At 48.9% G+C, this 12040-nt stretch overlaps 1 protein-coding gene across 5 annotated transcripts in view; it reads left to right on the top strand.

The window, feature by feature from the left end:
• Nucleotides 1–12040, top strand: part of FOXN3 (forkhead box N3) — a 391966-nt gene that overhangs the window by 159739 nt on the left and 220187 nt on the right. Inside the window, exons 1-2 of one of the 5 annotated variants that reach the window (XM_058567523.1) lie at nt 1825–2044; nt 6982–7538. In XM_058567523.1, coding sequence (XP_058423506.1) covers nt 6996–7538 — 543 coding nt within the window. In that variant the 5' untranslated portion in view covers nt 1825–2044; nt 6982–6995. Of the gene's footprint in view, nt 1–1824; nt 2045–3470; nt 3507–6981; nt 7539–12040 lie in introns of those variants that run through there. The other 4 variants (XM_058567520.1, XM_058567524.1, XM_058567522.1 and 1 more) reach the window with 4 other exon arrangements.

Here is a 12040-nt window from a genome sequence, read left to right as displayed (position 1 = left end):
AGTTCGTTTCCTGGTCAGGGAAACACACCACCCGTCTGTCAGTTGTTGTACTGTGGAGGCTGTGTGTTGCTGTGATGCTGAAAGCTATGCCACTGGTATTTCAAATAGCAGTAGGTTCACCCATGGTGGACAGGTTTCAGTGGAGCTTCCAGACTAAGACAGAGTAGGAAGAAGGACCTGGCCTTCTGAAAAACTGGACATCGAAACCCTGTGAATAGCAGCAGAGCATTGTCTGGTATAGTGCCAGAAGGTGAGAGGATGGCACAAAAAGACCGGGCAGGGTTCTGCTCTGCTGTACACAGGGTTGCTAGGAGTTGAGATTGACTTGAGGGCACTAACAAAAATTCCATAAATAATTATGTTGGTCAAATAACCAATGATGGAGGGAGAGGGTTTAATGTTCCAGGGCAGAGAAGCATGTTGGAGAAGAAAGCACAAAACAAGGGGGGGGGCAGTCCTCCCTACAGAGGAGGAACCTCAGGTCCCACACTGATTGGGGACTGACTGGACTAGAATCTGAGTCCTTCCTGCTCCCAGATACAAAGGTGCTCTCCAGCTTATGCCCAGAATGGGGCTGCAGAATGGTCCCATCAAGTCCTCAGTCAGGAAATAAGTGTTGCCCAAAGGGAGTTCTAGGGCATACACAGGATTCCGCTGTCAAATGTGTCTGTAAAACAATGGTTTAAACAGTGCTCTTGTTTCTTTGAGACTTCTCAGCGTCTAAGACACAAGGGTACTTTTTGAAAGTTCAAGAGGGAAATTGAGAATGAGGTTGTTCCTAAATGAATTTGGGCCCTGCACCTTTTTGTCAGGGAGCATGTCCCAGAGCCGGGGTTCTATGGAATTACAAGGTGGAAGCCACACTAAGACTTCCCATGGCTTTCAGCGAAGGTTTGGATCCCCGATTTCAAACACACAGACAGACAAGCAGACGTGTACTCTGTTCTCCACATCAGGCAGGGCTGGTCCACCACTTCCTCTTCAGGCTGACACCTTCTCACATCTCTTGCCGCATTTGTAATAGAGAGAGAAATTAAGAAATATGCTTGAGAATGGAAGAAACCAAAGACAAGCAGAGGGCAAGAGAGGTGAGCTAATAAAAGGCTCCTTACCTCACCATACTCCACCCTCTGCTTATGGCTTCTCCTGGCCCAAGGCTTGCTCCATCTAAGGTTTTGTTCACCTAGGGTGGCTGGTTCAGACACTGGAGACTAACAGCTTGTACCAGGAGTTTTAAGAATGACATATTCCATGTGCAATAAGCTTTGGCTCCCATCTCCTCATTTTGAATTCTCAGGAAGAAGGAAAGGACTGGGGTGAAAATAACCTGCCACCTCAACTTAATGTAAAGAGATTTCTAGTTATGGTGTGAGCGTGGTTGGAGATTGGGAGGGCTGGGAGCTGGTGATGGAAGGGGACTGTTTCTTTCTCTCCCGGCCAGTAAGGGGCTTGGACAAAGGTCTCCGGCCTAGGATCCTTGGATGGGAGATTCAGCACCCTCAACTGATGTGCTGATGGAGGGATGGGACCTGCACTAGACCAAGCTCGTGTCCTGGCTTTGATACCACTTTTCACCTTTAGGATCTCTGGCATGAGACTTCCCAATGATCTAGCTTGTCTTTCTCACCTCACACCTTTTGCTTTGGCGACTTTGGGTAGGTCACACCAAGTGCTCAGTAATTAAAGGGGTGGGGCTGGATGCCCTGAGGCTGGCCCTGGGCCTCTACCTCTGAATCATCCCGTGGGTGGGATCAGCCACAGTACTGGTAAGTAGTACGCCTGCCGTGAGTGTCCTTGCTGAAGACTCGCCACCTGCCATCTTGAAGCTTTGCTAAGGGGACATGACTCGTAGCTTGATTGGGGTTTCCTTATGTTTTGAAATTAAAAAAATAAATTTCAGAAGCCCTGTGGGATTTTTCTCTCCCTTCGGCTGGCTTACAAGGTTCTGTAAGCTAGAAGAGTTTCAGAGCGAGATCACCCTGCACCTTCTCACTGGCTTTTCTGCAGTTTTCAGACAGCTCAAAATGGCCTGTCCACTGCTCAGGTGGGTTCAGCTGGGGGTGGTGGAGTGACCTGGGCTTCTCTTCTGTACAGGACCCTACTGATTCGGCTATCTGGGAGTGGTGTGCAATCATATTTTTATTTATGTCACCATTTTTATTTATGTCACCCACCACCAGGGTGTCCTGTTGGTCTCTCTCCTTTCAGCCTCTCCAAAGGCCAGCTGCTCGCTGTCTTTAGCAGTGGGTGGCCGATCTTTGGAGGTGCCTGAAGACTTGTAGTGGTGGCTGCGCCGTTCGCTGGGTGGCCCTGCGAATTTTTCCGTCGGGTTCTTGAGAGCGCAAAATGTGAAGGAGACGAGACTCGTTCTCCCTCGAGGTTTATAAGTTGGCCAGGGTGTTGAGCACAGCCCACCGGAGAGGCCCCACCGGAGAGGCCCCACCGGCGTGGCCTTTAGGATGGGCCTCTCGCTCTGTAATCTGTAATGGCCACCCTCCCTCCCTTGGCAGACACGCGCCAGCAGACGACAGGAGAAGCGGCCACCTGGGCGGGAGGCTGCGGTGCCTCTGTGCCTCTCCTCCCGCGGCACGAGGTGGGCGCTGGAGGAGGGCTGGGGACAGCCCTAGGAGTCCCGCCAGGATGCCGTAGTTGGGGAGAAGTGGAATCTCTTCTCCCTCTCGCAAGCCTCGCCCGCATCGTAATTCTTTTTATTTTTACTTTCGAGCCATGTAAGGCATGCGGATGGGGTAGGAGCGTTCCGGCGACACGCTGCCAGCGGCGCAGCGCCGGCCCGCCCGCGTGGCCGGAGCCGGGGAAAGGGACAGGCCGCGCGCCGCCAGCCCTGCCGCCCACGGTCGCGGCCGCCCCGGGTCGCGGGGCCCGCGCGGGCCACCCCCGCCGCGCGGTGCCGCAGGACGCGAGTCCGGCCTGGGGCCCAGCTGCGCCCCGGGAGCGCCCGGGCGCGGGGCGCGCGGCAGAGCGGAGCGTGGGGGCCGCGGGCAGGGGCCGCCCCAGCGGGTCCGCGCCCCGCGCCCCATGCCGCCGGCGGCCCGGCCCACGTTTTCCCTCTCTCCGGCTCCCTCCGCCCCCTCCGCTCCGTCCCTCCCCTCCGCCCCCCTCCCTCCCCGCGCTTCCCCTCCTCCTGCCTGGTCATGTGTCGCCTTTTTTTGTTTGCAGTGGAAACAATTTCTCGCCGCTCGGCGCGCCCCGGCCCGACGCGCCGCGGCGGAGGCGAGCGGGAGGCGGGACGGGGCGGGGAGAGCGGCGCGGCCGGCGGGAGGACGCGCGGCGCGCCCGGCGGACGCCGCAGGTCCCATGCCGCGCCGCGACCCCCGCGCCCCTGCCGCCCGCGCCCGCGGCCGCCCCCCGCCGCCCTCCGCCCCGGGCTTGCCGCGCCGCGCCCGCGCGTCCTTAGCCGGGCACCAGGCGATGCCCGCTGGGCGCCCACGAAAGTTTGTCGGCTCCCGCTGAAGGGCAGCGGCGCCCCCGCGCCCCGCTCCGGCCAGGTGAGTTTGCTCCCCGCTCCCGCCGGCGCCCGAGTGGGACTGGGGTGAGTCGGGGCGGGGGCACTCGTCCGAGGCCGTCCTGGAGGCGACCTCGCCGCTCCCGGCAGACGAGGGACTCCGCAGTTGCTGGGGGGAGGGTGCGGGATGGGGGGCCTGGCCGGGCGGGGAGACGGAGCCCGGAGCGGGGAAGTTGCCGGGTCCGAAGAGTTTCCTGCCCCGACGTGCGGGCTGTTTCCTGGTGCCTCGATTTCCGAAAAGATGCCCCAAAGGAACAGAGCTGGTATTGTCCGCGGAGGACGGGATCCCTGCCGTTCCGGGCCGGGGAAGGTGGTGCCGCTCAAGGGGAGACCCCAAGATGAGAAACAGGCTGCTAACAAAGATCCCCACCCCCCCCAAACTGTGCAGGCTTGGCACCGGCAGTGAGTGTCTGCTGAGACCCCCGAGGCCCGACCGCTCCTCACCCCGGCCCTCTTTGAAAGCCTCCTTGGGCCCTGGAGAAGTTGGGGGACGGCGGGCTTTTATTGATGTGTTTTTAAGGCTCGCCGCGGTGCGGCCAATAAAAGGTTTATGACATCTGACCGGCAGTGAAGGTATGCGAGCTCCCAATTGCCCTGTATACGGGGAGAAGAGCAGTTTCTCGGTTGCCTGGCAACGCCGCTGATTGACGCGGGACGCAGCCAATCACCGCTCCCGCAGGTCCCCTTGAAATGTTTTTGACAAGTACAGTAGATCAGAGTGAAGCGCGTGCGTGTGCGCGCGCGCGCGCGGAGTGGGGTTACCCGGCCCCCCCAAACTCGCGACTGCCGTGCTCGGCTTGGGGAGGATTTCTCAACTTTTTAAAGTTCATGTTAAACATCTGTTCAGAGCTGGGCCAGTAATGTCTTTGTCAGTTGTTTGGAGACCTCCTGATAGCGGGCAAGAAACTAGCTTTCCTGCTGCATTTTCTCCGTTAAAAAGCAAAAAAGATAACAAAACACGGCAAGTCATAAAAAAACAAGAGGGTGTGTGTGCGCGGAACGTAACCAATAGCAAACCGAAAAGTTGTAAGGAGGTCACTAGTGAATAACTATTTGCGTAGCTGGTGGAACAGCCTTATTGGCAGCATATTAAAAATGTTTGCTTAACTGCAGACTCACATGATCCGGATTCCTTTTTTTCCCCCCCGTCTAAAATAGGAGGAAAAAAAAGATTTGGCGAATTATGTAGTTAGAGTATAATAATGGAAAACTCCTCAGCTGTGGTTTCTGGGAACTGTTTTTTAAAATGGAACTGTAGTGATCAGCGGCTCTTGATACTGTTGCTATAAAATGCGGGATTTTTAGGGATGCAGTTAACGGTTGGAGGGCATGGGGGGACAGAAACGCAAAGCAGACAAATGATCCGAGGGTACTGAACCCCAGTAACCCTCTTTTCTGGACAGTGCCACTTTTCTAATAAAACCATATTGCTGGCAATGTTTGTTTAGAACAAAAGACAACATGGAGAATAGCGTGTTAGTTCCTTTGGGAAGCTACTGACAAATAAGCAAATTAAAAAGAAAGAGAGCAGCATGTTGTCATAGCAACAGTGCTATTAAATTACTTTACTGTCAGCCATGATATAATTTTCCTGTTTGGAAGCTCAGGAGACATAAAACTTTCATCTGGAGCTAAAGTTGACTTCAGTGGCTGTGTAGTTCTTCTCTTTTGTGCTCCACTGTGTGGATATTTCTGGTTATCAGAAAATTTGTTTTTTTGATGGGATCTGAGGAAACTTTGAGGGACACCAGCCTAGCTTTGATTTGTTCATAAAGAAGGAAAAGGCAACATCAGACTAGTCTCTGTTATACCCCCAAACCTAAAGATACTAGCTTATTTTTTAAAATGTGTATGAACTACTCAGGTTAGCCCCCTTATTTGACAGAAAGAAATATTCCCTGTGGAGGAACCTGAGGTATCTGAACTGCCCTGCCTGCATCAGACTTTGATGCCCGTGGAAGTTTTCTCTCCTTAGAGCACCTCCTGGCAGCTACAGAGAGCGCCCCTCAGGTCTTCTGTCCGCAGATTCTATTTGTCTACCTTTGGGAAGAGGGAGGGTGCTGCAATTCTCTGGCACCCTTGGCTGGCTGTTTAGGGCCCCACATTGTGCTTTCTAGAATCCCGTTCTAGAGCTTCCCCAGCTGAAGCGGCAGTTATTTTAGGTGTGGTGGCAAGGGACATTTCGAGTCTGAGAATAATCATGTCTTTGCTTTTGATGTGTTCATTCTTTTTTCTAGATAGATTGCCTGATCTTCTTACTGGGTGTGGAGGAGAGGATAAAACAGACAGGCTTCCTAAACCAAGCATATTGTTGGAGCCCTACCAAGGGAGAGAGGGAGACCTCTTTCCTTATCTTGACTGTTCTTTCTATCTTACATTGAGTACTAGGGGTTGAGCATGCTTTGTATCTGTCGGGGTCATTCTGTTTGTGGACTTGCCACCTCCTCATTTTCTATTCTTATCGGATATTTTACTCCCTGTTCTAGGTCATTGATAAAAATGGGGGTGGCAGCAGAGGAGAGGGGGCAGAATAGAATTCTGTAGCGATTTTTGTCACATTTGCCTTCTTGTCTTGAAGCTGCCAGTTGCTCTCCTGACTTTTTGCACCAATTCTAATTTCACTTAGTGGCTTATCTTCACATTCCCATTTATTTGTGTGGTGCCTGAAGTTACTTTTTCGTTCAGAGTATAGTGTCTAATAAAATTAAATGTGCTTCTTCCTCCAGTGTGAATCCACAGAATTCCTTGGCATTGCTCTATAGACTTACCAAATAGAATTAAAGTTGCAGGGTTTTTGATCATGACTAGTGGAGGAAAAAAAATTCAATAAAACACTACCAAGTTGATGCTCACTGTGGCCACACTTTTAATTCCAAGGCAATTGTGATGGTCTTTGTATGGAAACAGCTGGACTTAATCTGAAATAACTGGCCTTAAACGTACAGGTATTTTCTTTTCTTGAGAAGAATAAACAATGAGATCTATAACCCAAAGTGACAGGGGTTGTGCATTGCGTTTATTTTGTAGTGTTGATCGTGAGGCTCAAAAGAATTTTACTTGTGTATATATTCATATACACATAAACTGAGGCAGCCAGAAATAACTGATTTTCCCACGGTCACAGTGAGAGTCTTCATAGATTTAGGGAGAAGCCATTGTGGAATTTCTCATTCTTTTTATGATGCATTTGCACATTAACTATTTCCAGTCTTGTATTTAAGGGGTGACAGGTCGCTGTGCTATATGCATGCTGGACTGATTTTACTTATTATTGCGTCTTTGTGGGGTGGAATTGTGGGTTTGTGTTACTCAGTGTGGGAGCCATGAGATGATATTCCTATGTGGCAGGGGTACATAGAAGTGACAGGGGTGGGAGGGACGAAAGAATTAGGAGGGCATAGCTGCCTTTCTGTTTTGGGTCTCACCAACTCGTCTTTTCTCTGTACTGTGTTTACCAGGAGCCTTCACGTAAATGGGTCCAGTCATGCCTCCCAGTAAGAAGCCAGAAAGCCCAGGAATTAGTGTCTCCAGTGGGCTGAGTCAGTGCTACCGGGGCAGCGGTTTCTCCAAGGCCCTTCAGGAAGACGATGACCTCGACTTTTCTCTGCCTGACATCAGATTAGAGGAGGGGGCCATGGAAGATGAAGAGCTGACCAACCTGAACTGGCTGCATGAGAGCAAGAACTTGCTGAAGAGCTTTGGGGAGTCGGTCCTTAGGAGCGTCAGCCCTGTCCAGGACCTGGACGATGACACCCCTCCGTCCCCCGCCCACTCTGACATGCCCTATGATGCCAGGCAGAACCCCAACTGCAAACCGCCCTATTCCTTTAGCTGCCTCATATTTATGGCCATCGAAGACTCTCCAACCAAGCGCCTGCCAGTAAAGGATATCTACAACTGGATCTTGGAACATTTTCCATATTTTGCAAACGCACCTACTGGGTGGAAAAACTCAGTGAGACATAATTTGTCATTGAATAAGTGTTTTAAGAAAGTGGACAAAGAGAGGAGTCAGGTAAGCCTGTGTGTCTGGAGCTAAAGTTTTTCTTTTTCAAATTTTTAATTTTTCTCCATTAAAAAAAATGTAAGTCCACCACACGGAAGTAGCAGTTATAGATGGATAATTTTATTTTATTTCATTCATTTAGATAGTTGTAAAGAACTTCCCTTTCCTTAAGTGTGTTAGTTAAATACTGTTTTTGGTGTTTGTACTGGATTCAGGGTTTATCACTGTGGTATCTGAACATAATCACAAAACAGTGGTTTGTACACTTGATTAGTTCTAGTATCATCCTTCAATGTGGGTGGGTCATTGGGGGTTTAGAGTACGAACAAAGGTCTGTATTACAAGGGCAGCCATTAACTATGAGGGGTGTGTGTGTATATATTTGAGGAAAATTGCCACCAAGGGCTAGAAAAAATGGCATTTATTTTCTTTCTGAATATTGAGTTGGAGAAAGGCACCCTCTCCAGGATTCTGGAATAAATGGACATTGGGAAGTGACCCAACAATATACTCCAAGACCAGACAGACAAACACGTGAATTGCCCAGGTGACTCTTGAAATTGGGTGCATACATAAGTGTTTGGCAACTTTGACCCTTCCTGAGTATGAAAAATCAGGGTAAGGTTCCCATTAGAGACTGACTTAAAAAAGGTTGAATTTTGACTTGAAAGCCGTAGCTCAAGCTTCGTGGTCTGCTAAACGATGACGGTTTTAATAAGTTGCTTTACCTTTCTTGTAAGGCGTAGAATAGGTCCAGTAGAAATAAGATTGACTATTAGAGCTGGAAAACAAAATTGTGACCTAACTTGGACTTCCGAAAAGTAATGTAGCTACAGTTAAAACAAATTCCCAGGAAACGTTCTCTCCACAAAGTTTTTGTGTGCCTGTGTTTCCCAGCTTTGTTTTTCGTGTTCCTAATGCTGCGGTGTGCAGCTGGCGGTCTGCTTTTCACCCTTTCTGAAGTTCAGATTCGGGCTCAGGACCACTATTGTGTGGGATCACCAGCTGTGCAGAGTTGGAGCCTTTAATTTCGTTCTCTCCAGAAACATGTTTCTGTTTCCAGTAGAATCTCGAGCCTGAGAAAATTCTGCTTGTTGTTGGCATGGAACAATGTGAAAAGGAAGTGGCAAAGCCATAATTCTCCTTGTTGCAACTGGACACGTTTGTCTGCAAATGCTCTGCACCCTGAGCTTACTTACGTTCAGGATGGGGAGTGGGCATGCAGGGTTTGAGGAGGGGTGTGGCCTGGGAAGAGCAAAGATGTGAACACTAAGGAGCTCAGCCTTTGATCGCTGGGCAGGTGAAGCCTGGATCCACGGGCAAATGTGAATATTCATAAGTGTTCTGGGCCCCTCCTTCCCCTGATGCTTATTTTTACATAACTGCTACAATAGAAGGGCCCTGCTATTTCCCCCAGGTGTCCATTAGTCTTCCTCCTCCCCAGCATCTCTCAGAATGGGCTTTTGGAGACCAACCTCCAGACTTGGCTCTGTTGAGTGTTTTAAGATCATTCCTTGAACTTAGAGAAAATTCACTGCTCCCTTGTCAAGAACCAAGTCTGTGATAGTAAAAGCTTCTGTCTAGGTGGGTCCTCAAGAAAGAGACTGTCTTGGAAGGCAATTCCAGGGTTAACGTGTAGAGAAGAAAGTGCTGTTCAGGTCCCCCAAAGCAGCGTGTTACTGATAAAGCAACGAACAGGGCCTTTAGTATGGTGTGAAACGATTCTGCAAGTTACCGCACGCCCGCGTCCCTGTGTTTCATCACGCCGGTGTGCATAAAAGTAATTTAGCACACTCTGAGATGTTAAACAAGAGCGACTCCAAAGTGTGCAAAGAGACTTGGGAGGGTTATTCACCAGCCTGGGGAGTGACAGGCAGATGTTGGATGGTGTGTGTAAGGCACTGGCGGGAGAAGCGCCATCTCCCCCCTGCACCCCCCACCCTGGACTCTGGGAGTCATGTCTTCTGGGGTGATGGGTGTCATTCTGCAGATATTGCCTGTTGAAAGGAATGGTTTTAAGGACTTGAGATTGTTAATCTTATGAAATGTTGAGTTCTGGCTTCTTAGCCCTCCTGACATGTTTCTGATCAAATGCCGGTCAGTTTTGTGGTTGGGAGTTTGTTCCCAGCGTTTGTGATGCTGTGAGAACAGAGCAAGGAGTGTGAATTTTCCCCTTTTCTCCTCTTTCTTTGGATGACACTGAGGCCAGCTGGTGGCTGCTCTGAGAGACATAGGCTCCCAGGTGCTTCAATGTACTTCCAGGGCACTGGCCCTGCCCCACTCGTTTGAAGCTTTCTACGTTGGCTAGCTGAGTAGAGAGGAAGGCATTCCCCCTGACGCTTTGCCCAGTGAAAACCCCTTCGGCTCTACAGGCAAATGTGTTTTTTCCCAGGGGGCTTCACTTGGCCGTAGCTCCCACGTAGGTTTGCTGCTACACAACAACGAAATGCACTCAGATGTGGGTGAGAAATATGTTAGGTGAGGGGGGGAGTGGAAACCTTGCAGGCTGTATTCACAGAGTTAGCCATCCTCCCCCCTCCCCCTTTTTTTTTAAACTGTAGAACATAGTTTTAAGCTTGACATAACTGTGAGAATGCAGAATCCTGTGTAATCCTTGTCCCTGTGGGGCTGGAACACAAAACCTGCTGGACGACTGCTTGGCTGTGAGGTTGGAGAAGGAACACACCAGATTGCTTCAGAATCACCTGTGGCATTTACAAACAATTACCATTTCTCGGCCCCTCCCTGGAGATTCTGATTCAGTCGGTTTGAGGTGGGTTGGGGAAAATGGATAAGCTTTGTAGTTGTTGATAAGCTTCATAGTTGTTTCTGACTTGCAGCCAGATTTGAGACTCTCTGAACTAGATGCCCTTTGGGTTCCTTCCAATGCTGAGATTTCATCAAGAAGATATTCTCATGAATGAGTAAGTCGGGAGAATAGACAGTTTTGCTTCCGTTTTAGCTATCTCTCTTTTTCTCCTGTATCTCTTACAGGACTTTAAAAGATAAAAGTTTTTAAAAAAATTTTTTAATCGTGGAAAATTTCGAACACACACAGTAGAGAGAATAGTATGATGTATCTATATGCCCATCACCACCATTGCCCGCAAGCAGATTCAGTAGTTAACAAGGGTTTGCCTTGCTTAGTTCATTCATTCTTTTTTGTTTTGCTGTTGCTTAAGTATTTTGAAGCAAATCTTGGACCTCATGTCATTTTATCTCAGCATATTTCGGTGTGTGTAAGAATAATCGACAGTTTCTTACACAGCCCTTCTGCTGGGGTCACCCCTAACAAAATGAACTGTACTTGGATATCACCTGATACCAGGTCCATATTCAGATACCCCAATGGTTTATAAAATGTTTGTTTGAATTAGGATCCAACCATGGTTTATATGTTGCATTTGGCTATCAGGTTTCTTCAGTCTGTTTTCATCCACAGCAGACCTACCCATCCCCCTTTTTTCATGCCCTTCCTTGATAAAGAGACCCATCCATTGGGCTATGGAATGCCCCACATTCTGTCTGCTTCCTTGGGATTTCATTTAATTTGTTCCTCTATCCCCTTGTATTTTCTGTCAGTTGGGGGTAAGCACTACAGGCTCGATCACATTCTGGCTTTTTCCTCCCAAGAATACTTTCTAGGCGGCCTTGTGTCTTCTCGCATCAGGAAGCCTGGTTGACCCCCTCCTGGGGATGGATGCGGAGACTGAGCTGTGGGTTCACATGGGGTCGGCTGCTCCCTCCTCTGCAAAGTTCCTCGTCAGCCTTTCATCTTACGGTTTCATCTTTTGAGGACTTTTGCCCGAATCAATCAAGATAGAGTTTCAAAGTCTGGGATTAAGTTTTATACCGCCTAAATACAGATCTTAGTTAGGACTACAAGATGAACATGTGCTAACTTCTCTGAGTCCTTGTGAATGAGAAGTAAAGTGCAGTTATTTTTTATAGACTGGATTATAATGGTTCAGGTATGTGTGTTTCTATTTCTATGCTTTTTCTTTATTTCCCCTCTTGCCACTTTAGCAAAAAACATTGCTGTCATATAAAGGAAACACTGTAGAAAAAGTAAGTTTAGTATATCTGGGGCTGAGGGCTTACAATATAATTTTAGCTTATAAATATAGGCAACTTGTCATAGTTGAAAGAGGACTGGCTTGTAAGACAGGACACTTGGTTCAGCTGGCAGTACCTGGCTCTCCTGGGCTTCACTTTTCTCATGAGAAGCAAGAGTTTGTAGTTTGCTCAGAGCTTTTTAACTTGGGGCCTTTGAGTGTCATAGGCTCTGCAGACAGCCTGAAATTATTGACCACATGTTATGTGACTATGCATATTGCATTTTCCTAGGGGATCCCAAGGTTTTATTTGTTTCATTTTTAGAATCTTTTTATTGTTGCTGTTAGATATCCCTTTAATGGCCTTTTTCAGTTGTTTTTAGTTTTTAGATTCTTCATGGGACCTCTGACCCAGGAAAGCTAAAGGATCACTGGTATTTTATAACAACAGTGAAC

Source organism: Diceros bicornis, chromosome 24 (assembly GCF_020826845.1).
Source record: "Diceros bicornis minor isolate mBicDic1 chromosome 24, mDicBic1.mat.cur, whole genome shotgun sequence".
Lineage (NCBI taxonomy): Eukaryota > Metazoa > Chordata > Mammalia > Perissodactyla > Rhinocerotidae > Diceros > Diceros bicornis.
The sequence above is the reverse complement of the archived record's forward strand: the minus strand, read 5'-3'. Positions and strand labels throughout refer to the sequence as shown.